At 39.2% G+C, this 25,774-nt stretch overlaps 2 protein-coding genes and 1 long non-coding RNA gene across 5 annotated transcripts in view; 1 reads left to right on the forward strand and 2 right to left on the reverse strand.

The window, feature by feature from the left end:
- The window catches only part of LOC147127604 (uncharacterized), a 39,107-nt gene extending 20,011 nt beyond the window's left edge, over positions 1-19,096 (reverse strand). Inside the window, exon 1 of the long non-coding RNA XR_015084495.1 lies at positions 18,985-19,096. This is a non-coding gene — a long non-coding RNA (uncharacterized LOC147127604). The remainder of the gene's footprint in view (positions 1-18,984) is intronic.
- Positions 1-23,075, forward strand: part of tpk1 (thiamin pyrophosphokinase 1) — a 45,876-nt gene extending 22,801 nt beyond the window's left edge. For all 3 annotated transcript variants that reach the window (XM_086021398.1, XM_086021401.1, XM_086021400.1), the window contains exons 5-9: positions 2,034-2,106; positions 2,921-3,016; positions 7,510-7,656; positions 9,028-9,136; positions 22,512-23,075. In XM_086021398.1, the coding sequence (XP_085877524.1) occupies positions 2,034-2,106; positions 2,921-3,016; positions 7,510-7,656; positions 9,028-9,136; positions 22,512-22,657 (571 nt within the window). In that variant the 3' untranslated portion in view covers positions 22,658-23,075. The remainder of the gene's footprint in view (positions 1-2,033; positions 2,107-2,920; positions 3,017-7,509; positions 7,657-9,027; positions 9,137-22,511) is intronic.
- A 614-nt stretch (positions 23,076-23,689) lies between these two features.
- sec61g (SEC61 translocon subunit gamma) lies at positions 23,690-25,132 on the reverse strand. Its single transcript, XM_086021402.1, has 4 exons — positions 24,975-25,132; positions 24,531-24,629; positions 24,347-24,449; positions 23,690-23,818 (listed from the first exon to the last, which is right to left on the reverse strand). Exons 1-4 carry the CDS (start codon positions 25,063-25,065, stop codon positions 23,809-23,811), a joined length of 303 nt encoding a protein of 100 aa, XP_085877528.1. The 5' UTR covers positions 25,066-25,132; the 3' UTR covers positions 23,690-23,808.
- Between the last annotated feature and the right edge of the window lie 642 nt (positions 25,133-25,774).

Below are 25,774 nucleotides of genomic sequence, written 5' to 3' on the forward strand. Positions count from 1 at the left end.
CAGCTTCAGAAAACAGAAAACCTGAGCCTTGAGCAGTTGTGATGTCATTTTCAGTCGACAGAAGTGACAAAATGGCCGCCCCCAGAGATGGCTAAAAACAGGTGGATTAACTCTTATTCCACGAACGCAATATTTATCAGAATGCCTTGTTTCAACTAGTGGGCTTGCATAGAACATATTCTTGAAAAAAAATGTTTGGGTTGACTTCCCCTTTAACAATTTTAAGTTTGATTTTTGTTGTGCTATGTTTTCAACGCATTATTTTTTGATTTTCTTAACCTGTGACTTTAGGTTGTGTGTAAAATCCAGGTCAATTCCTTGCGCATCTCGCATTGCTCACCTAAGCATTGCTTGTAAATATTAAGAGCGTTCCTGAAAAGGGGTACTTGAAAAAAGAAACCCACTCCTTTCTCATCTGAGTTGAAGGATATCTAACTAAAACGGGTTCCTAGAGGAATAGATGTACAAATGTACGTACACGCAGTAGCCAACCAGCCATGAAATCATGTTGTTTGGGCACACCTCAAGATAGCAGCAATCATATTCCTCGGTGGGCCTGCTTCTTACAAACAAAAACACACCTAAATATAATAAACACACAGTTATCTGTGTACCTATGACAAATGTTCCACTCTGAACTGGTTTACACAGTGCATGTGTGTTTTAGAAAAGAGTTTCTTAGTCATTCCTATACTGTGGGAATGCATGTTGTCCACAAACAATGTTGCATTTGCTTTAGTGGAATTAATATTCAGAGCACAACACCTACGTACATGTCTGCTCCCAAGCCTCCTGCCCGGTTTAATTATCAGTTGTAATCCTCTTTATTGTATGTACGAACAAGGAGGGGTTTGAATAGTAAACATATATTACTTTGGTTTGTAACCACTGTCTCTATTTGGGAGGTAAATATAAATTACCTGAAATTAAAGTGGAACACAAAGCTGGAATTACAGCTAGGTGCATTAATTTTGAGGCAAGTTGATAGCATTTCTTTTTCCCCCGTTTCAATTCACCCAAATCCTAAAAACAAATACCTCCACATTTGCATAGCAAAATGTCATGCAACAAGTTGAAGGAGTTAAATGAGTTGAGGGTATTTATCTTACACAATGGTGCATTCTTGAATAAATTCACACATAAACTGATTGTAAATTAGCAGTGACGAAGAGAGGCAGAGAGAGAATGACAGTCGCTACTGGGCTCATAGAGCTGCGTTTCAGAATTTCGAATGTTGACATTAACTTCTTAAAGCAGCACTGGGCAAGAAATCGACCTTAATACAATTTTTTAACAACTCTTTTGATGAAACATTGACTTACAAGTAGAGTAGTTTAATGGGACTTCATGCCCTGAGGGGGTCTGTATCGTTTTTACTGGCACAAAGCAACTTTGAGGAGGATGGGATCAACCCTGGCACACAAAAAAAAAAAAAAAACTACAAATGTCCTGAATTGCTTTACGGCATACTCAATTCCTCCTTTCGCTCTAAGGACGGCTCAGGATTTCACGACACTACGCGCGGGCACGCATGGGAAATGCGGTTGATTTTTGTCAAAACACGACCGCTTTTGTCCACATGGCGCCACCATAATCAACAAAAACGGACATATGACACAGCGTTGCTTTAAAGTTTCAGTTTTATTTTCGGAGGATCATGACTCCTTGGAACGTGTTTTTTTTTCCTTCTTTTCATGGTGGCCCTAGTACTACTTTGCAACGTGTAGTATGTTGATTTAGACAGCTGTAGAGCTAAGAGCACTTTGCTACCTTACTTGTACTCTAAAGCAAACGTGTGCGAGAGAGTGCCAGGCACAGTGTCAGAGAGCAATCTGTCTCTCTGTCTTCCCATGTCAAATCACCCCCTCCCTCGAAGCTCATATCAAAGTACTGACACAAGCCCTGATGTCCTCTTTCTCTCTCCTCTGCTATGCTTTCCTCTCTGCTGCACACTTGCTGTCTCTGTTTTTCTTGTGATCCTTGCAACCTTTCTTTCTCTGTTCCTCACACTCTCGCACTATCCTTCTATACAGATTCCGCCCCGACTATATCAGTGGTGATTTTGATTCCATTACTGCAGAGGTCCGAGCTTTCTATGCAGACAAGGTGAGTGGAAATGACCAAAAATGCCCAGACCCATGGACACAAGTATTGACATGAACCTCTTGACCGATAATCAATAAGGGGTTTTGCGAGACCCCCGAGGTCCCTTCAATCTTTATTTTTCATCTCAGCAAAACACTTTGGTGTCTTTGGTAGGATGAGTGTGGTGTGGAATTCGGGGTGAACAAAGATGGAGAGGCCATCTAACTTAGCTACTGTTAGATTTGTGATTGGATAAGCGAGGGAGTGAGAGCTGGGAGGCGTAACTTCAACCTACAACTATCTAACTCCCGCTCTGGAAGTAATTAAGAGATGCCGCAAAACAATAAATACACTACCATACATATTGTGGACCAAGGGTGTCAGACTCATTTTTGTCCCGGGCCACAAAATGGTGTCCCTCACGGGGCCGTTATGACTGTGAACCCAGATAAATGCATGATCGCTTTTGTATTATTATATGCACACGACATATTGATGGATAACTACTTTGGAAATCAGAAGCCAGAAAATAACTGTTTGTTCAACTATTTTTCAATTTATCTTAATGGAGGGATTGGTAACCAAAAACGCTTGCCATATCTCAAATCTCAGTGTTGGTATAAGTGATTACAATTTGCAAGAAATATGAAATCGATCTGGCACTTGCGCCTTGAGTTTGACACCTTTGCTGTAGACAGTATTTTACCATCAAAATAAAGGAGAATTTTCTGACTTTTTTCCGTTTTTGTCTTATCCGGCACATTCCCATAGCTCTCTCTTGCATTTTAGTTTCTGCTTTAGTGCTTGTCTTTTTTTTTTCTTTTTTTGTATGTAGGGGTGCCGGCTAATAGAAACAAGTGACCAGGATCTTACAGACTATACCAAATGTCTGGTCATCATGGTGGAGGAGATTCAACAAAGGAATTTGCAGGTGACAGTTTCACTCTTAGTAACATGAACAACAACTGTTTTTTTTTTTGTTTGTTTTTTTTGTTTTTTGAGGGCGGCATAATAATGTAATTTTTTTTATACCCAAGTGTAGATCTTTAGTTTAGCTGGATCCATGCCGACTAGCTTTTCCAGTGTTGTTAAAAAAAATGCCAATCCATAAATGCATTTTTTTTTTTGTTATTTGACTGGCTTGCCTGCGCATTGAATCAATTCAAAAGCTAATGTGTTACCATAAGAAACAAGACTCATGTGAAGAAGAGTGCACTTTAGCCCTTTGCCTTGTGTCTGCATTGATTTCAAGCTTTTTTTCCCCGCCGCCTGTCTTGTGTTCTGTGCAGTGCTAAACAAAGCCAACCTTTTCTTGGCACCAACTTGAAACTAATGGACGGAAGTCAAACTCAGAGGAGTGAGGCTATATATACTGCAGAAATGACTTTATAAAGATCTCCAATGTGTCTCGGCCATTGTTGGAGATTGTTACCCTTAAGCAAGGCAGTCGGACCTGTCTTGAAGATGAGTTTCCTAGAAGGCAGGCATGCCGGACCGCGCTTCACAATAGACATGTCTCTGTGTTTCTTTGTGGGTGGTTGTTTGTACGTGTATGAATAGAAATCGATTTTTTTTTGTGTGGTGGAACAATGCACATGTTCATAATAGACTTTGAAATACAAACTCCAATTATAACAAAGTTGGGACATTGTGTAAAGTAATAATAATAAAAACAGAATACGATTTGTAAATCCTTTTCAAACTACAATATATATATCTATATATTTATATAGTTGAATTCACTACAAAGACAAAATATTATTTGTTCAAAATTATCAATGTTAGTTTTTTTTTTTTTTTTTTTTTTCTTCAAATATTCTCTCATTTTGAATTTGATGCCTGCAACACGTTCCCAAAAACCTGGAAATGGGGCAACACAAGACTGGAAAAGTTGAGGAATGGCCACCAAATACTTGTTTTGAACAATCCACAGGTAATCCACAGGTGAGCACGTTAATTGGAAACAGGCGAGTGCCATGATTGGGTATAAAAGGAGCATCCCCGAAAGGCTCAGTTCACAGTTCAATATCATTAAAAGAACCCGAGAATCTGGAGAAATCTCTGCATGTAAGTGGCAAGGCTGAAAACCAACATAGAATTCCCGTGACGGTCGATCCCTCAGGCGCGACTACATTAAAAACCGGCATTGTCGTGCGGAGAATATTTCTGCCTGCGATAAGGAACACTTTAGAAAACTTTTGTCAGTCAACACAGTTCATCGACACATCTACAAATGCGAGTTAAAACCACTATGTCAAGCTGAAGTCATATCAACAACAGGCAGAAACGTCGGCTTCTCTGCGCCTGAACTGGGTTGGACTGATGCAAATTTGAAAAGTGTGCTGTGGTCTGATGAGTCCACATTTCTTCCTCTTTCTTCGTCTTCTTGGTTGTTGTTAAAATGAAAGGCGGTGTAACACAATGGTAAACATGCCCCCTTCCTTGCTTTATTTGGAACATATTGCTGGCATCTTATTCAAAATGAGTTCATCTACGTGAAAAGACAATAAAGCTAACTCATTCACCGCCATTGACAAATTGAGCAAGCCCGTGTTGTGTATGATGATGTAAGATGCTAAAAAATGTATGCGTCATCTGCTATGTATGCAGATTGGCGGATTTTATGTTCTGTTTGTTTTTAGGTGTCAGGCTTTAATATAATGTAAGATATATTTCTACCCGTCCTTCGACAGCCTCTTGGCTGATGTTCAAACCTGCTTTTGAATCTGCACCGAGTATTTGTCCATCCGTCTGTTTTGTACAGATAGGACAAACAATCCGTTTTTCCAAGCCCTTGTCAGAGTCATTCATGTCGACCCCTTTTGTTGTTTGTCAGGATTTTGCGGCTTGTCTTTTATCCACAATGAACTTGTGTCCCCTTCAACTGTCTGTGACTACGACACGGCTCCATAAAAAACAAAACTTTTCTTCCTTTCGTCCTCACGCACAGCCATGCAAATTTCCATCCACAGAGCCGGTTAAAATGGATTAAATGCAAAGATTTAATCGGAAGAGGGTGATTTGCAGGTTGCAGAGTATTGTGCTCCTTTTTGGGCTGTTAAAAGATTCATCATGTAATATTAGCTCTGGAATTTTCCCTCTCACTGCTTAGCACAGGATTTTCACAATTTGGCTTGTATTGTGTTGGATTTAATATTAAGAGATGCAACTGGCGGATTATAGTGAATGGATGAATTTGGGTTTTTAATATACTATATAACAGTACTGTGTTAACAATTACACGTGGTTGTGTTCACCTGTCCACATTTTATATGTGTAAACACTTATTCATACTGTCATAGTACCTTAAATAGTAAATTTGTTGTGCCTCCATTAAAACACACAGTTTAATTTGGAAAGAAACACGACAAATATGGCAAAATTGGTCTTTTTTTTTTAATCAAACAATGGTTTCCACTCATTCTGCATACACATGCGTGAACAAAGCTGATTTACACACTTATTTTTGTTTAGAATAACGTTTTGTCATGAAACCACTGCTGAGAAGAACAATGAGGTACATAAGGACTTCTAAGGAAACAGAGCTATTATTTACCCATACGGTTGCGACTGCACCAGAATGAGGAAATCAAATGTCCGCAACGACACCGTACAACTTTATTATATTATATAAAATTTATATTGCATAAATGTGTAACATTAGACAAATATTATGTTGTTGTTTATGTACACTTATTTTTTTTTCTCAACAACCTCTTGGTCGTGGTAAACATCTATTCAATGTGAATATTTGTTATTTATATCGACCTTTGTATAGTACGCGGAGACAATTTATCATGTTTTTTTTTTTTTTTCCAAATAACCATGGGAATCATAGTAAATGTTTTTGCATTAACATGAATCGCAATGGAATTAAATCGTTGATGCCCGACTGTGTCATCCATATCACTCTGGCTAGCAAGAGCTTGCTAATAGCAATATCACTTGCACTTCTCACTTTCTTGGGAACTACACTGGAGGCTAATTTACAGTAGAAAAAAAAAAACTCAAGATACATATGTGAGTGAAGCGAAATGTGTCACAGAGCAAACGCAGTCACGCCATGTGAGAAAAAACACAACAGAGCATTTATCGTGGATGCGGTGACTGCAAACCGCTACAGTTTGTGAACTGATCGTGAATTTTCGCTCAGAAACTGAGGTGTCTGTGAATCAAGGGTTCGCTGTAATTTTATATTAATCTGTGCACACAGTCTTTCAGCATTTTACTACTTTGTGTAAATTCCTGATCAAAATATCCACAACAGATTATAAATTCACTTAAAAATCATCCCACTGTATTAGTAATTTGGGGTTTAATTCAATATGGACAACTGGAAATATCATGTATGTGCAGTGCTGCTGTCTTTAGGAAATTGGAGCAGACTCAAATTTTTACTGAACACACAATATGTTATATGTTTATCTTTTTGGATTGTCTGTGGTCAGTGTTTGGAGGGAAAACTTGAGAAATGAAGTCAATAACAAATCCTTGTGGTATTTGAGTAGAGTTTGTGTGCTGGTGCGGCTGTCAGCCTCTGACAGCGCCTCTGCCCTCTTAACTCTTTTGGGTTTTAAAGGCTGTCAGCACTACTGTGACTAAACTACACGGGGACTTTGTATAAGGATATAATTGCTGAGAGGTGGAAGAAGTCCATTGCAGCTCTAAGATAGAGGGAGAAAGAGCTTACAGAAGATGCGTTAAGTAGAAATCGTCGTTTAAGCTCGGTTTATTTGCTTCTTGATTTAATTCTATAATTCTTATTCGGATGGCATAAATGTACGCTTTTCACCAAGAGCTTTTGTTGTTGTACTACGTTGATCAGTCAATATTCATTCATTCATTCTAATATTGTCATATTCGATGATAGGGGTGTGCAATTAGGGTTAGGGTCAAAATTAAATTACAATTACGATTATTACACTCCACGATAACAAAATTGGCATAATCGTAAAAAAAAACAATTATCAATATGTATTTATTTCCAATGCACTATGTTTGCACAAGGAACTCGTACTTTATACATTGGCACATGTTTTATTTTACAATAACTAATTTTAGCATTTTTGTTTGGTCCAAAAGAAACTTACATAATTACAGTGTGTCAAAGACATTTATTTGCCTTTATATTTGCATTTAAACATTGTCTTGTTTTGTACCTAAAAAATAAATGAGCGTTTGAATAATCGAGATTTCAATTATTACCAAAATAATCATGATTCATATATATAATTTTTTTTTTTTTTTTTACATAGTCGAGCAGCCCTATTCGATGACTATAACGATAAAGTTCATGTGAGCTGCCCATGTATCTATGTCTACTGCTTTATGCTCTTTTGTGCAACCTTTGTCCAATGTTGGGTAAAAGCAGCCCAAAATATGAACAAACCATGTTCTGCGTAACATTCAATGCTGTATGTGCAGGTGGACGCCATCGTGACACTGGGTGGTTTGGGGGGCAGATTTGACCAGACGATGGCTACCGTTGAGACCCTGCATCACGCTCTGTCTATGACACAACTCCCACTATTAGTCATCCAGGAGACCAACCTGGCATACCTGCTCAGACCTGTGAGTCTATAACTAGCATACATAAATATGTGCATATGTAATCACAGGCAATTTTGAATCGATTTTACTCGCTGCTAATAAGCTAATGTAACTTAGATAACTAGACGGCCGACTGTCAAGTTGAGAACCACTCCACTGAAACTGAACAGCACATGCACATGGGCAAATTGACTGCCTCTCCAAAATATATTCTGCCTCACTGCCAGCTTCCTTCCTTCCTCTCTCTCTTAAATAATCAAAAGCATTCACACTTGTGTGCTCTTATGATGCCCCACTTTGCTGTTCTGTATGAGATAAAGTGAGCCTTGTTTGATGCTCCCCGAATTGAATTTCCTCAATGCCGGGCACGTCCTCACATCCCTCCGTTGATTGACTTTACAAGTAGGCCTAGCAGCCGACATTGAGGGACACTTCCCTTTTGTTTGCCTCCATCCTTTCTCCATTTTCTCCTGTTTTGTTTATTTTTAAGATCTTCATGCAAGACTGCTACCATTCCCGGGGAAACCGTACAATAGTTGAAGCAATCCTCTCTCGTGCACTCCCTCGCTATTTCTTGTCATTATTCCAAAGGCGCATTGTCATTTGCTGCTTTATACTTCGACACCTCCAATTAATCTTACTTCAGTGAGGGTAAATTAAGATCATTTGTCAACACGGCACCAATTTGCCAGCGACTGATGAACGCAGATGCCTGTACATGAAGGTGAGTGCGACCTTTGAAAAGCATAGCGCCGGTTGTCGAGTTTACATTTGTAATTGAATTGGTTGCAAAATAGGACTAGATAGGCTGCTCACGACCGTCACGGCCCCATCGCATGCTTCGTTTGCCGATTAGGTTTGGATTTAATGTTCGATAGTATGCTCACTTTGTGTTTCGATTGCCACTCTTACATACAGACCTAAACAGTCCAGTTCAATCCAGCGATCAATTCGACTTAGTATATCAGAATATTCTCAGTCACAGACTCGACACGCAGACTTTGATGACGACGTTTTTGGCACCCTTCCGTTCAATAAAGAAAAACCCAACAGGGATCACCAACAAAACTGACAAACGTAATAAATAAAATGTATTTTGAAAATGTGTGTGTTTTTGTGTGCGCGTGCTATGCGTCATTCTGATAAAACAGACCAACATTTTAAAAATGTTTTTTTAAATTTAGGAGGGGAATGAAAAGAAAACGTCCACTGTGACAAGAGCAGCGTAACTTTTAAAGAGTTCAAGTAGCAGGGAAGCTTTTAAGTTCTAAGAAGTACTGCTTCAAATGTGTGCCTTATTTTAATACCTTATACAGTACCTCATTCGTTTCCAGTATCTGATGTATCCAACTTAATAAACACAGAGGTACAGTGTTTGTATTCTCTCTGCAGGGCAACCACACACTCAGGGTGAATACGGGCCTAGAGGGGAATTGGTGTAGCCTTATTCCAGTTGGGGGACCCTGCCAAACAACCACAACAGGACTCAAGTGGAACCTTAGTAAGTCCAAAAAGTATTCAAAAATTCCAGTTGAGCAACTCTGTGTTAGGGGTGGGGAATATATCGATTTTTTTTTTTTGGGCTTTGTTTCTATAGTAAGTAGAAAAAAAATCTATTTTTATTCACCTTTCTGGCATCCTTGGCCTGCTAACATTTTTCAGTTTGCATTGGAGACACCGTTTCTTGAGTCATTTTGGAATTGTTTTGGGTTCGCAGCGTCACACAATGAGCAACAAAGAGACCGCTGAAGTATGTTTAAAAACTGTTGAGACTGAAGCCACTACCAGAGAAGAGAAAACTCTTGATGGAAAAAGGACAATATAAGCGGAATTATTTCACATTTGTCTCCATATGACAGTGAGCCGGTGTTTATTTTTAGGCCATATTGGCCAGCCAAACTCCGTACGGTTATTTGATAATCTACTTAAATGATTTTCTCATACTTAAACAAATTGATCTAGATCTGTATGTTAGAGAAAATGCAAACATTGATGACACGAGTTATTATGGGTAAAAAATAAAAAAAAAAACGGGAAGGAAAGTGAATAATCGGGGGCTCATACAAATATAAAATATTTAATATTAAATGCAGACTATTGTTACAAATATAATCGTTACTGTTTATTATATGCACCTCCATGATAGTGGTCACCAACTTACATATATATAATTAATTATTACCATATAATTCAAGGTAGCTTTAGCAAACGTCTTATCTCAGAAGTATAAATGAAACTGGGATTCGTTGCATTATTAGTCAGTTAGTTAGTTAGTCAGTCACTTTCACAAAGGTTGGAGACCCCTCCTCCATGATGTCCTGTGCAAGTTTAAATCGCTGGTTTTAGTGACATCTAGTGGGCTACATTGTTCAATGTCAACCATTCCAAGACTTAATTAGTCCTGCATTGAACATGCAACATACATTTAATCCAATATTACCTCTATGGTTGTACTTTTTTTTTTTTTTTTTTTTTAACTTTCAGGGTTATCATTCAACATAATGTATCTTTTATTCTACCCAAAATAATACACATTCTGCTTGGGCATTGTGGGCTAATATACACTAATAAGTATCAAGATTATATATCATCGCTGCCAAAGAGGGGGGCCGGGTGCTTGTTCCCCATTTGTTGGCCGCCTGTCTGTTATATCTCGTTTAAGTTCCTTCCTATCTGCTGTCAACCAATCTGTTGTGAATCAGAAGTCGTCCAGCTTCCTTCCATAACAGTTAGCTGCCATGCCAAGTTTACAAACTCTAAATTGGATTGCTCCATCTGCATGCATACCAAAATAGTTTTGGTTTTGTTGTTTTTTTTTTTTTAAAAAAAAGGGCTTTGTATGTTTGAACCAAAAGAAGGATGTGCGCGTATAAAAGGCCACATGTTCTTGAACACTGAAAATCCAATCAGATGTTCATCTGAGGAGCCCTGTGGTCTTATCCCCAAACTTAGCCTCATAACCAGCTGGGTTCTTAATGAGTTGGCACCAATGAAACTTACTCTCGCCCGAGGGGAACCTGGACCGTCTGTCGGGGGGGGGGGGGGGGGGTGTGGGGGGGGGATTGTGTGTCTGCTTCTTGGTGGGCATCCATTCAGACTGTTTGCATGTTTCACAAGTCCAACACACTCGAGCAAGCACGCTGTGAACGTCCTTGAACATTTTTCTACTGTATACATGTTTGAATTGGAGAGTGTGTGTGGGCGCTTCTATTCCTGTTTTTGTTTTTTTTTATTATTTATTTGAGAGTCCAACATAGATGTGCGAGTGGTAAGAAGACACACGGTGACCTGCATACATTTAGAAAAATCTCGCCCTGGCACGAAGAGGAATTTCAAGAATATGAAAAAAAAAAAAATGTTTTTTTAATTGAATTTTGAAATTTGCTGTGACTATTGAAGTTATTTACCGCATCCTTAATTGACTAAGGGAAAATTTAGTCCCCTTACCAAGGTTAAAATGAATTTAAATACTCTTGAGATACAGCACAATAGCAAAAGCACATGCCATTTATTTATGGGAACGTTGGGAAATTAGTGTTGAATTTTAAATCAAATGGAATTAAATAGTCTTGAATTTTTCAAGATGTAACCAATCACATCCTCACAACTGACGGAATTGTAAACTATCAATTAAAACCATTAATATGCACATCCCTTGTTTCTCCTTCGGGAGCTCTGTGACATGCTTGCGTGACACAAAGATGTTAAAATCGCCACTGAAAATGTCCCTCAATCATCGGTTCAAAGCCCGACTGATTAAAAATAGATGACGAGTTTTGGGTTGCTCATCACAGCCTCGCTGGTCCCGTGGAGACGTTATGCCCGCTTACATCAAGGGCTCATTAAAATGCAAGCTTTAAGAATATAAAGTTCAGCATTAGAACATGTTTTGAGTCAACGTTTCAATTTGAGATGAGTCTTCAGTTAGTGGGATTGACTTTTTTGAATTTTTGCCACCCCACGGTAAATATGAGGAGGAGCTCAAATATTCTTTGCCCAGAGTGATTTGATTATGTGTTCTCATTGATGTATTTCTTTAATCATTTATATGGTTGCAGGTATAGATTAGACATAGAACGATGATGGAAGTAAGCCGGACTTGCAGTTGGAGGATGCAAAATGTCAGCTCTGATTTTTGTCAAAGGTGCTCTTGGTTTCTCTTGTAGATTTGATTCAAATGTCTTTTAAAGTTTACTTTCGGCATACTGCAGTAGCTCAGACTCACATTGTCTTATATTTCTTTCTCCTCTATTGTATTTCCCTCTGAATGTACTTTTTTTTTTGTGTGCATTTGTGCCTATGCCCACGTGAAGAGAGCATATGGCTCTTCTTCTCTCCTTCCTCCGGAGAACGACTTTTATACCTTGAGATTACCGACAGGCGGCCGACATAAGGTCTGTGACGGTTTGGTCTCAAGACAGAGGAGGCGCCGCAGGAGTGTTTACATTTCATCGACTAGTTGTGTTTTTTTTGTTTGTTTGTTTTTCAAACAAAGAGCTAAATAATAATTTAAAGCGTTACAAAAAAATCACACCATTTTATTTACTTTCTCCGCTGGCCTATAACCACTGCTTACATGTGTTCACCAACTGCTTCGCTACTTTCTTTTTGCAATTTGTCTTCTTAAAGCGGGAATCAACCCAAACATATTTTTTTCCAAGAATATGTTCCCAACAGTCCTACTTGTTGAAACACGGCATTCTGATCAATATTGTGGTTGTGGAATATGAGTTAAGCTGCAAAATCCACCCGTTTTTAGCCATCTCAGGGGGCGGCCATTTTGTCATTTCTGTCGACTGAAAATGACATCACAACTACTCGGGGCTCAGGTAACGACCAGTCACGGCTCTGCTTCAGAAAACAGGTCAGCCGTCGTTAGCAGTTGTGATGTCATTTTCAGTCGACAGAAGTGACAAAATGGCCGCCCCCAGAGATGGGTGGATTAACTCTTATTTCACAAAGGCAATATTTATCAGAATGTCTTGAAGGTGAGGAATATTCAATATTCAAATTTGCTAAATATCTTGACCCACTCTGCTGGAGCAAAAATTGTCAAGATGATAGTTTTCAAGTTTTAGCCCCCCACTCCCCCTCAATGTTTATCGGTGATTACTTCATAGTGATCATCTGCAACAATTCATTTATTTGATTTTTGCCCGCACAAAAGTTGAGAATACATCTTTTTGGTGTGCATCTCACACTTGTATACAGCAACCAAAATCATCCATTTCTCGCGAGCATCTATTTTTAGAACTAAATATCCTGTCTCATTCCATTTCACGCCATGTCCCACCGGTGTTTTTCATAACAAAATACAATTTGGAAACCAGACAGAGTTACAAAGACTCGTCATGTAACGCCTACACCACTGATGCATCTCAGTGGCGGAGTGTGACAAACACACAGACGACATGATAAGATGGGTTTTTTTGCGCAGCACCTTTAAGGCCTGGCTCCCTAATAGAGTAATATTGTATATCTAGCTTGTTGAATCAAGCCTGATATGCGGTGAGGAGAGAGGAAGAGCAGAGCAGACATTTAAAGCGCCTGTAGATGACCAAGCAAGGCTCAAAGGGATTTTTGTCGAGACCGCTGTCTAATAAAAGGACTGCACTGCAGTAATGATACTACGGGGGGAAATGTACTACTAAATAATGAAGAGACTGCGGTGTGGCAAAGGTAACAATGTAAGAGGCCAACGCAGAGGTTTAAAATGAAATGCAGTGAAGTGCTTGTGTGTAAAATGACTGAATGGAAATCACAGTTTAATTAATCAACATACACAGTCCACTCTTCTTCCCCTTTACCTTTTAATTTGCTGTCATTGCAAAAATCCAGCAATTCTGATTCTGAATCATGGCAAATATTGGAGTAAAAAAAGAATATCCATATAAAGTATCGACCAATGTGTGCCTCTAAGCGAGCTCCTCAAAAGGCATAAACGTGTCGTATTCTATCCCACATTGCTAATGTTTCATTTCTTAATAGCCGACGCTGGCTTAATTCAATTATTTTGTAGCTCAGACTTGGCTGCTAATGCCAATGATTATGCAAACCCTGGCTGAGTTTTCTGCACTCTTGATTAGTCGAGACCATGGCCATGAACCCACACGAAATTCTCCAGGCCTCTCTCGGCTTGTTTAATTGGCCCTGCCTACAGTAACGCTTTTAGACCCCTGCCAATTTATTTGCAAAATAAGACTTTCCCTGCCTCATTTTCCTTCTCATCTCATGTGAATTCCATTGCCCTTTATGTACCCCACAACCAAGCGGCGGTGCAATCATCCACTATAATGTGAATATGACATTGGATGCCATTGAGTCTCTGAATGACTCTCAGTGGACCTTTACAGTAACTGTCCTGTCAAACAGTTAGAAATGCAGTCACAGTTGTATGCATTACACTGCCAGACATTTTCAGACCCTCTTTTACCCTAATGTTTGAAATCATTTGAAAAAATATATAAATTCCTGGGATTGAATGGCTGGACTGCGAAAAGACAAATAAATACGTCAATGGCAGTACATGATATTTTGGGGATTCATAAAATCTTGATGTGAAAGTCAAGCTTATTATTTATATGATGTTATTTTTCCCTTATGTTACATTAGTAATGGCAAAAGCTGTTTTTCAGAGAGATTTCTTCTGGCTATCATTAAAATGATTTGTAGGATGAACGGGGATGTTTATTTTTTTATTGCTTAAAATGTGTGAATGGAGCCTTGGAGACACTGACTAATTGTTTTGTGCTAAATAGAGTGCTTAGAACATTCTTAGTGATTTTTCAACAAATGCAGTCCTCCATTGTTGTAAAAGACTGCCATGGTAAATGTAAATGATGTTATTATCGTGTTGCAGTCCAACCAATATTGCGATATCTGAGTAGTTAATTTATATTCGTGTATTATTCTCGGAGCATCGGGACCTCCAAATAGTGGTGAAGCTATTTTAATTTTTCAAAAGTACACATGCTTTAACATATGCATTATTAGCTTTGATTGCCTGGATGACGCCAGTGGTGACAACTGACTGCTCTTGACTACAATCATCCTTAATAGCCGTTTTGGAGACTAAGAAAAAAAATTGCGCAATCCAAATGAACTTGCCCAATTTTCCAGTGATGTCAAAACACAATTTGGGGCTCCGTCAAAACTGTGGTAGCTGCAGTTGAAACGGCCAACATGTGCCCTAAAGTTGTTGTTTATTCCACATTTGCCATTTTGATTCTCACAAGCTGCCATCTATTATTCTCATGATAGGAGTATTGAATTAAAGAGCTATTGCATAACATACAGAAGTCCTCCAATTGGTTACATGAAGTATTTTTCTTTTTTTCTTTACATAATAAATCCAAAACAATATATTTTTTGGTGGGAATTGACAAATTGTGACTTCACTGCATCATTTAGGATTTTTTTCTGATGTTGTGGTAGCCTAAGGATATTACCATTGACTTTGGTCACCTGTGGTTATTTAACATTGCCAAACTAATTGTACAATTATCAGGGATTAATGAACTTCGAAGAGGCAACCGCCCTCCGCTGCACGTCGGTTCACGCCTCCACATTGTCCATTAATCACTGATAATTGTACACCTTGTCGGGCATTAACCTTGACGTATAAGCGTCTCAGCATGTGTGATCATTGACTTAATAACAGGTAGCTTGTAAATCTGACGACTCATCATAGAATCAGAATGACACATATCTATGTCACAAATTATTAGAATTTTTTTTCAATCTTTTTAATCTCAATCTGCTCCAATTGGGCAAAACTGAAAATAACAGAAAGCACGATTCGACCCTAAAATGGTCTTTACAATATCATGTTCTATGTAGCCCCACTAGTCCAAAGTGGCTAAAAATGAGTGGATTTTGCTTCTCAATTTATATTCCACAAACGCAAAATTAATCAGAATGCCGTGTTTCAACTAGTGGGCCTTCTGGGAACATTCTTGAAAAAATGTTTGGGTTGACAAAATCCACTTTTTTTTTTATCCGTCTCATGGGGCGGCCATTTTGCCACTTGCTGGCGACAAAATGACATCTCAGGTAACGACCAATCACGACTCACCTGTTTTCTGAAGCTGAGCCATGATTGGTTCTTACCTGAGCAACCGTGTTGTCATTTTCAGTTGACAGCAAGTGACAAAATGGAGATGGATAAAAAAAAAAGTGGATTTTGGTTCTTAAAGCAGAAGTCAACCAAACATTTTTTTCAAGAATATGTTCCCAGCAGGGCGGCACGGTGGTCGACTGGTTAGCACGTCCGCCTCACAGTTCAGAGGTCGTGGGTTCGATCCCGGCTCCGGCCACCCTGTGTGGAGTTTGCATGTTCTCCCCGTGCCTGCGTGGGTTTCCTCCGGGTACTCCGGTTTCCTCCCACATTCCAAAAACATGCATGGTAAGTTGATTGGACTCTCTAAATTGCCCCTAGGTGTGATTGTGAGTGCGGATGTTTGTCTCTGTGTGCCCTGCGATTGGCTGGCAACCAATTCAGGGTGTCCCCTGCCTACTGCCCAAAGACAGCTGGGATAGGCTCCAGCACGCCCGCGACCCTTGTGAGGATAAGCGGTATGGATAATGAATGAATGAATGAATGTTCCCAGCAGGCCCACTAGTTGAAACACGGCATTCTGATTAATTTTGCATTTGTGGAATATAAGGTAAGCAGCAAAATGCACTCATTTTTATCCATCTCTTGGGGCGGCCATTTTGTCTTCTGTCAAGTGAAAATGACATCACAACTGCTCACAATGACCAATGACGGCTGCCCGGTTTTCTGAATCTGAGCCGTGATTGGTATTGTGTGCAGTTGTGATGTCATTTATAGTCAACAGAAGACAAAATGGCCGCCCCCAGAGATGGATAAAAACGAGGGGATTAACACTTATTCCACAAACGCAATATTTATCAGAATGCCTTGTTTCAACTAGTGGGCTTGCATAGAACAAAAAAATGTTTGCGTTGACTTTCACTTTTACTCATATTCCACAAACGCAATTATAATCAGAATGCATTGTTTAGACTAGTGGAGGTACATAGAACATATTGTCAAGAAAATTTGGGGGGTTGACTTCATCTTTAACATTTGGAGGCACTTCTTGTGTCATGTTTAGTTCTAAAAACAAAAAACAAAAAAAAAAAAAAGTCTGATGATAAAACCCCAAAAATGTCAATACGTGTAGAGAGAAACATTGATTACTGACTCATAGTTGTTAAAAAAGTTAAACTGAAGCTAATGGGAAAATTCCCCCTCGAAACATACATTAAAATAATGATAGTAAAATAAAAAATGTAACAAAAAATATATAAATTTGTGTGTATTATTAATGTTCTCATAACGATCGACACACATGCATGCTCACAAGTCTTCATTTTAATAAAAGGCCTCAGTGAACACAGGTGGACTTTGACAGCATCGTCTCCTGGTGAGGTAACGCATTCGAGCAGTCATAATTAAAAGTAAACTTCTGGGGAAGATTAGAAAGCTAAGCCTTGTTGTTAATTGCAAGTGGGCTGTTTATGATTACGTAAACACACCGGTGTACAGCTGAGACAATTTTAATGAGAACTGCATGACATGATCCATTTTTATGTGGTTCAGTTCAAACCCTAGTAACCGGAAAGGAGCAGTTTGACAACTTTGAGTCAAAGCGCAAACGAAGCTTACACTTTTGGAAGCATACTTTAGATGTAAACACTTAATGAGGATTTTCCTGAAATTGCATGTGAAAAAAATGACCAAAATATTACTGTCAATATTTTGAACAGGGAAAGTATCACAAGAGGGGATTTTTGCTTTGGTGTGTACTTACCACACACGCACGCACAGCCCTTTTGTGTGTATATCTCTGGAGCAATAAATCAGACGTTTTTTTTGTTTTGTTTTTTTTCTCCCTATACACCGCCGCCTTAAAAGATTTACCCTGCTGTTGAAATGAGCACACGTGCATTGTGTTCAGTATTCAGTTGTATTTTGTAATGTGTGTTTTATCTCTTTTGTCAAACAGATAGATGCATCTGTCGTGCTTGGTTCAGTGAGGTTTTAACCGCTAGCCCAGCGAGAGGCAGACATTTTGCGATCCTTTTTTTGTAATATGCAAACCTAGACTTTGACCTTTTTTGTTCTTCGGCTTTTTTTTTTGTTTTAATCTTTTTTTGTCTGTCTTGTTTTTTGTCCACCCTCCTACTCAACATGATGCTAGGCCTCCCTTTCATTTCCTTGTGATACGGAGGCTTGGAAAGGGGAGGGGAATAATCTTGAAGCTTGTAGTTACAGTAGTGCACTCATGTATATCCACATGCACACATTTTGAACCGGAACGCCTATTATCTGTGACCTTATCCTCGTTTGAAACCCTTCCATTAAATCCAACACAAGGACATTGTCTTACTACCACCACCCACAATCCTCTATCAACACAACACATCATTTACAGCTGTACCTGACTGACGTATAGCCCGCCCCCTGCCACCAGAGACAACTTTTCCTGTCTTGAAGGTCAACTTAACTCTCAAACTGTTTTCCACCTGACGTTCTTAGACAAATCCAGTGGCAGTATCATAAACATTTAATAGAAGTGGATATCCTGGCGAAGCAAATGCTGCTGACAGTGCAAGCGAGAGCATCGGCGTATGTCATTGGCAATAAATAACGGTACATAAAGGAAGAATTGACGTGACACTGATGTGATATTCACCAGCTTTCTTTAGTATTGCAGGAAAAATGGCGGGGGTCCTCAGTTCTATCATATTACATTTTAAGGCAACTTAACCAAAGTTTGCTGCTAAGAAAAGAAGAAAATACAAACCAGATTTGCCGCTGTCCTCATTCAATATGCATAGCATTGTCAAACTACACATAATTGTATCTAAATAACATGTCAAACTACGCATCATTTTATTTAATTATGTATGCAATGAGTAGGCCATGAATAAATCAACGCTATCTCATGCAAACAATGCGCACAATCCAATCAAATAACCAAACCATTGCGAAGTTGTACACGCTAACTACAACTCCCATAATGCTCGCGGTCCCAAACGTCACTCGCCAGCTGATTTACAACCCACTCTTACAACTTACACTTAATCAAACAAACGTAACGATCAAAGCAAACGGTACACCCACAAACCAACTAATGCGATGCTTTAACCCGCGTGTTAATTTCGCCCTTTTATGACACTGCAAACAATCGCTACGAAGTTCGGATGACAGTTCAGAATCGCAAGCAAAGTGACGGCACCTTTAAAGCCGCGACATGATAAAGCACGGACATTGCAAACGTAATAGTTAAAGCAGACAGCATAAAACCCACGATATGAAGAAATAGAGAGACGCTTTACCTGTTGGCTGTACACCGAGTCAAAGCTTTGCGTTCAGAGCATTCGCGGCATTTGCCTTTCAAACAAACGTGACGTGACGTTGACGTGACACGCAGGAACATACAAGGAAGGGACCGTCCGCAGCAAAGACGTACCATACGTTCATGTATTATTCAAGAAATCTCAGGAACCACAACATTTACCATTTATTCATTTACGAGTTCCGAGGGATGAATATTTCACATTGAAAATATTACGTTACTTCAAGTTGGTTTGCTGGGATTGAAATGAACCAGCACTTTGAACATAAACTTTGTAAACTTTCAGGGGTTGTTTCTGTGCCCCTCGACAAGCATGCAATTGATTTTAAATAACCGTGTTGTCAAAATGTTCAGTGGGAAAATTCAAATTCATATTAGCATCTGAGGGAGTGACGTCATCGTTTTCAGCGCAATGGAGGAAGGAGTCCGAGAGATTCACGTTTTCAAACTGGAAGCACAGTCACTATTTTGAGTTTTTGTCCTGTAAAAACAAAAAAATATATATTTTTTCAATCCATAAAAGACTCGTTATTCTTTTTTAATTAAAATGATTATGTGAAGTCAACAAGGTTGTCTTCCTTTTTTGTGATAAATACAAGCTTCATTCTTGAATGTCACTGTTAAAAATGTATTTCCAATGAAATGGCAAAACCGGGTATCATTTTTATGTTGAGCAGGATTGTCGGTATTTGCTTATTGTAACTATTAAATGAACTTGTAATCTAATTTAGTTACTTTTAAAACCAAGTAATCAGTACAATAACTATGTTACTTTAAAACAGTAAAGTAAGTTACTTTTTTGGGTAACTGTCTTCTTAAGCATTGACCTTATCAAAACAGTATAAAAATAAATAAAATATACATAGACTGAACATAAAAAATAAAGCTTACCAACAGACCAAAATAAAGCTGTTTTTTTCCTCAAATTGCAGCATTGTGATTTGAAAATGTCGTTCTACTCCATTGCAATGTGGATTTGTACTTGATTCATTCTTAAGCCCTAAAAAGAAGTCCTATTTGAATATACTGTAGAATCGTAGCTCCTTGTGGAAATACAGAACAGAAATAGTCCCTCCACTATGTCAGAAAAAAACAAAATTCCCTTGTCTACATTGTCACTACATTTTGAGTCTGTGTGTGAGTGGGTCCTCCTCTCCTCTGGGCAATTTGTTGTGTAAATACGCACCCTCCCTGTACAGCTGGCGGGCCCTTTCAGCTGTGGCACACTGGAAATGCAATTACAGGCGGCAAACATTCCCATTGTTATCACTGGAGTGTGTGACGCTTATTCTCAGCCCCCTGTGCAGCGGGGCGGCTATTGATCAGTATCAGCTTTGAATTTATTTTTTGTGGGGGAGGGGGCGGTTACTAATGAAGTTATTTAAAAGCCACATTCTCTCAGTAAAGACTTTACGCAAAGGTTTCTGCAAAGTATTTGTTTGTGTGGGATGGCCTTGTCCACTCTGTCATCTTGTGATGGTGCTATGCTGCCCCTGGTGTTCATTCTGAGTATTACTACTGTAACTATAGTCTTGGCCCAGTGCAAGGGTGAGACTATTTCCCTGCAGATGGATCCTTTCCCACCAGCAGTTTAATATTTCTCCTCCTACACTTTGTGGTTCAGGCTCCCTGCTTGCTCAATTATTAAGCAACTCCCCGAGCAGCTTTTTTTTTCTCCTTTGTGTTTTGTGTCAATCTGCTCCAATACAATGCTTGTTTTGAAGCCTTTGAAGGAGAAGAAGCTGTTTTTACGCCCATTTGATGGGTGTGCAGACGCCTGTGGACAAGCGATTGTCTTCGTTGCTTGCTGACTTTGTTCTCTTGTATTCTTTTTTTCATTGCATTGAAGGAGCCGCGCCAGTGTGACTTTTTCATTATCAACAACTTGTGTATTTTAACGCAATTCATGGATGGGGAAATAATGCAATTATCAGGCCAAATCCTCTTGTATGATGATTGATGTGCAGATCTTTCTCATTCCTGAGTTTATCATTGAAAAGAGCTAACTTTTTTTTTAAAGAGGAAAATGCGCTTTTTAATGGCTTGTTTACAAATAGTTGAGTCTCTGGAATGCCTGTCGACCCATCAAGTGTGAAAGTTGTCGACGGGAGGGGGAATTTGATGTCCACATGCCACATACACACAGTTTAGTGTAAAAGTGCTGCCTCCATGAGTAAAAATGTTTTTATCTCTATTTGGTGCTTGATTTGTCCCCCCCCCCCCCCCCCACACACACACACACTCTGGGTTCTGCTCCAGCATGTAAAATTCCCTCAAGTTCCAAGGCTTAGGCTCCGCCCCTGGTCATCATGGTAACGAAAGCCGACGCACTATTGGCCTAGCAGTATATGGGCTAATATATGCAGTGCACATTTGAACATGTTAGTTTTATTCCAAAATGGATTCAAGTCATTTTCCTCTCCAAATTCTACACACCCCGCCATGACAACATGAGGTTGTTATTTTTTTATTTTTTTATTTTTAAATATCATTTTTTTTAAAACATCCTTTGTCATTGACTTTTTCTCTAACCTCTTAAGATGTCAAATCGACTGACAGGGCCAACAAGCAAAATACGGCTGTAGCAATCTGCACACATGAATACATTTTAAGTTTTAATGCCCACAATGACTGACGGAGAAGAAACTATTGTGAAAATCCATTTGGAAGGTGGATTTTTCCAGAAAAGCTAGACATTGCATTTTTGTATAGTATTGATGGGTTTTTAATTGCGATGTGATTGCAGTCGTAGAAGGTGGTGGATTAAGTCAGCAAAGCCCCCTTTGGAGGCTCGGGTGCGAAATGCATGGCCCGCCACTGATACAACTTTACTGCACTGAATCATGATCCGGACCACTAAACCTAAACACCTTCTGATTCCAGCATTTAATTTGACTCAATAGAAGAACTGTCGGGTCAAAAATTGCTTCTACATTATTTATTTGACATCTAATTTGCCGCAGACCGCGAGAACATGCAAGAGCAGTCCCCCGTGATGAAAAGTAAATGAAAGTGATTGTCTTACGTCAGCCTCCCGAGCTTTGCCCTTGTTCTATTAGACACAGTCCAACACGTCCACTCTCAAGGCACTTTTCTGCTCAACTTGCTCACGGCAAATGATGTGTGAACAAATCTAATACTAAATGGAATAGTGACATGCAAAGTCAAATTTCACCATTTACTGGCACGTTGAAACAGTCTGTTATTTCCGATAAAACATCATTTTGAATAAGAAAATGTAACCATAGAGTGGGGTGAAGTTGTCCCTTGTTGTCCTCATCTTAATCACTTTGAGATTTCCGCTTTGACCACTGGAGGTCACTGTTGGACAGATCTGTCACTTTCGCCGATTGACATACAGTGTCAATGAAGTCTCTTAATTAGAAAATAAGGACTATATATTGACGTTTTATGTGCCTAATTTAAGTAATTAACATGTTTTTTATCCCCCATAACGTGTTAGTCTGACTTGAAACTCCACTAACTTGTTCCTGTGTCTGTCATCAGATAACCAGGTTCTCCAGTTCGGGAAGCTGGTGAGCACATCCAACACATACGAGTCGGTTTCCCCCGGACAACCCAGGAAGTGCGTAACAGTCAGCACAGAGCAGCCTTTGCTTTGGAGCATGGGCATCCTTAAAGGATTGCGATGACCCATCTATCCATTTTTTATTTTTTTAAGAGTACTTGTCCTCCTAAGCGTTGCAGCTAAAGGGAAGCCTGTCCCAGCTGATGTTGGGAGAGGCGGCGTACATACACCCTGGACTGGCCACCGGCCAATCAGTAACATCAAAAACTTCATTGTTATGCTAAACTATCTTGAACTCATTCACTGCCAGACATTTTCAGACACTCTTTTATCCTAACATTTGAAAAAAGTAAATTCCTGGGATTGAATGGCTGCACTGTGAAAAGACAAATATGTCAATGGCAGTGAATGAGTTAAGCAAGAGATTTTGCTACAGAAAGTAAAAGCCTGGCTTTTGAAACGAATGACTGTTTTTTTTTCTTTTATCACAAGCTGACCAACTTTGCAAAAAAAAAAAAAAAAGTGACTGGGTGAGGTGTGGTGCACAGTTGACCAGCCACCAGATAATGCCCCAGATTAACTATTCACACTCACTAGGAATGAAATTTTGATTTTAGTTTGTATGTTCGCTGTTTTGAAAATTACATTATCGCATGTGGCCTGACTGACCTCAATAAATGTCCCAAACAATTTTGGGGAGTTCGCTGTACAAAATTCTCCATAGGTGTAAAATCTAAGCATGGATGGTTGTCTGCAGGTACCGTACAAGTGGCTGGCGACCAGTTTAGAGTGCATCACCTCTCGCCCAAAGACACCCGTGAATATTGTAAGGATAAGCAGGAGCTACAGAAAATGGAGAACACTCAAACTCCATGCCCCTAATCCGACGTGATGTCTTAATTATAACAGACGCACACACAGCGTGGTAATCCGTGAAATAAAAACAAAATGGGGCATATGTCATTTAATCTGTGGGACCGAAAGGTATACTTTTATTTTTTCTCTGTTTGGCTGCGTGTCAGGAGTGGAGCACCTGCGTGCAACGCGGTACGGTTAAGTCCATTCTCAACGCCGTTTGGCTGAATCGAACCAATCGGGCAGCTCTGAAATGTACACGAGAACTCAAGACGGACTAAAGCATAGACGAATGCCCACCTCTGCCTATCTGTTTTATTTACAAAGTGAAAGAAATGTCAACAGAATGTATAAATGTCATCCCTTCAGTCCCCCCATCACAACTTTGCACAGCTGTCTTCTGGTCCTGGATGAAGGCGTTTAACCACCACTGCAAGAAAATGAGAACAATGGTTTTATGCTTTGCACATATAAAAGCTATAACATGTTTTTGTTTGGTCATAACTTTCACATGGGGCATTACTGGCTTTTATACTATGTAAAAAAGCAGTAAACAGACTTCAGGTGAATAGAGAACTATTATGTTGAGTACATTTTTATAGCTCCTGATGATATCAGTGATAGCACAATGAATCCCAACCACAAATTTGCTTAAATGATCAAAAATGTATTTGTTATAAACATTGTATCTTTGTTCAACTATATATTCCAGGGATGTAGTGAGAAGCCGAACAAATCTTCCTCCACTAGATCGCAGAAGGCACATAATTAACTTTTGTCAACTTTTTGTTTTACAGTATGCGTTGAGATTTGTTTTCTCTTAATGGGGAAACACTGAAGTAGCACAATACAGTTTGTTTTCCTTTGGGCATTATGGGCACGGGAACCCTAATCGTGACTTTTTTACATTCCAATTGACGATACAACTACATGGGAGGCTGAAACACTTGATACTTACACAATGATGTTGTTGATGGGGATGTGGATCAGTTTAACGAAGAACCCAATGAAACCCATGATGGCGAACCCAATTGCTGTGGCCATTGCGATTTTCTGAAATTCTGGGAAGATGCACAGGGATATTAACATTTCGGTGGTACCCGTCAAATACAGTTAAACGACGATCCAAAGATTGTACCGACCTTTTCTGTCGGGTTTTGTGCATCTCTTTACCAGCCTTATGGAGTCTTTGACGAATTGCCGGCTGGGCTCCACAAACTGCATTACTTGATCCATGTTAGCTGAAGACAATAAAGCATCAAATGAAACAGTATGTTAGCTACAAGCTAACTCAACGCTATCAAATGCTGACGTCGACTTAAGCCTCACAATTTTTACATAACGTTTTAACTCCAATGCTAATTATATAATGTCTTCATGTAATATGGATACTTTGTTCAGGAAAAGATGTGACGTTTGGCGAATAAACATGTATAAACAAAAAAACTGCTCGTACAGCACGGTGAATATGAATATACAATGCCGACGTAGGGTAAAAGGAAAATACACAAATAGCTGAAATAAAGCACATTTTGTTGCTTGTAACAGCTTTTTATCCTACAAAATTAGAGTGTTGCAGATCTTACCTTGTTTGAAGAGAAAGAGAGTGGAGAGGAATGCAGCCACGTAGCTCTGTAGATAGATTCGAAGGGCTGACGTATACTTATTTACGCGCATGCGCTACAATTCTTTTTCGTTTCGCGTTTTAGTGTAAATTGTCGTTCACTCTGCCACCTAGCGACTGGGGTGAGTTTCAAGGTTGTCCTAGTTGGCAGAACGAAAATTACCCTTAATAGTTCGTATAGATAAATGCCCCCCCCCCCTCGTTTGAGGCAATTCTTTTGAACATTATTTTCTTACTGACTTGTATTTTTATGAAAATTTCTGTGCTGTTAGTATGGTGGTACGTGCTGCTTCCTCTGTGGAGATGTTCTTTCACATTCTTAAAATGCGCATGTTAGGGTCATTGAAGACTCAAAATTGTCCATTGGTTTGAATTGGAGTGTAAAATATGTGCGCTTTGAATGACTGGTAAAGGAGTTTTATGAGGATAAGCCTTGTAGGAAACGGATGGATACATGGATTTTCAATTTTCCTTTTTAACTACTTTCAATCTTACATCTTTTTATTTTATTCATTTATTTTGTACGGTAATTGTAATTCAAATTTAGTTCATTTTAAATAACATCTTGCCCATAACTGTGACAACTCAATTCGCCAGTACCGCATTCCAGAGTGTTAATAATCTCTCATGTGATTTAGATTAGAACTTTTTTTCCTTCTCCATCCATTGTTCACCCCAATAAATACTCAGCAGTGGCACATTTAAGTCAAGTGTATGTGTTGCATTCTACATTGTGCTATTTGAAAAGGAAATGGACACCAA

The sequence above is a fragment of the Filicampus tigris genome, chromosome 21 (genome assembly GCF_054856515.1).
Source record: "Filicampus tigris isolate MCC_2025a chromosome 21, RoL_Ftig_1.0, whole genome shotgun sequence".
Taxonomy (NCBI): domain Eukaryota; kingdom Metazoa; phylum Chordata; class Actinopteri; order Syngnathiformes; family Syngnathidae; genus Filicampus; species Filicampus tigris.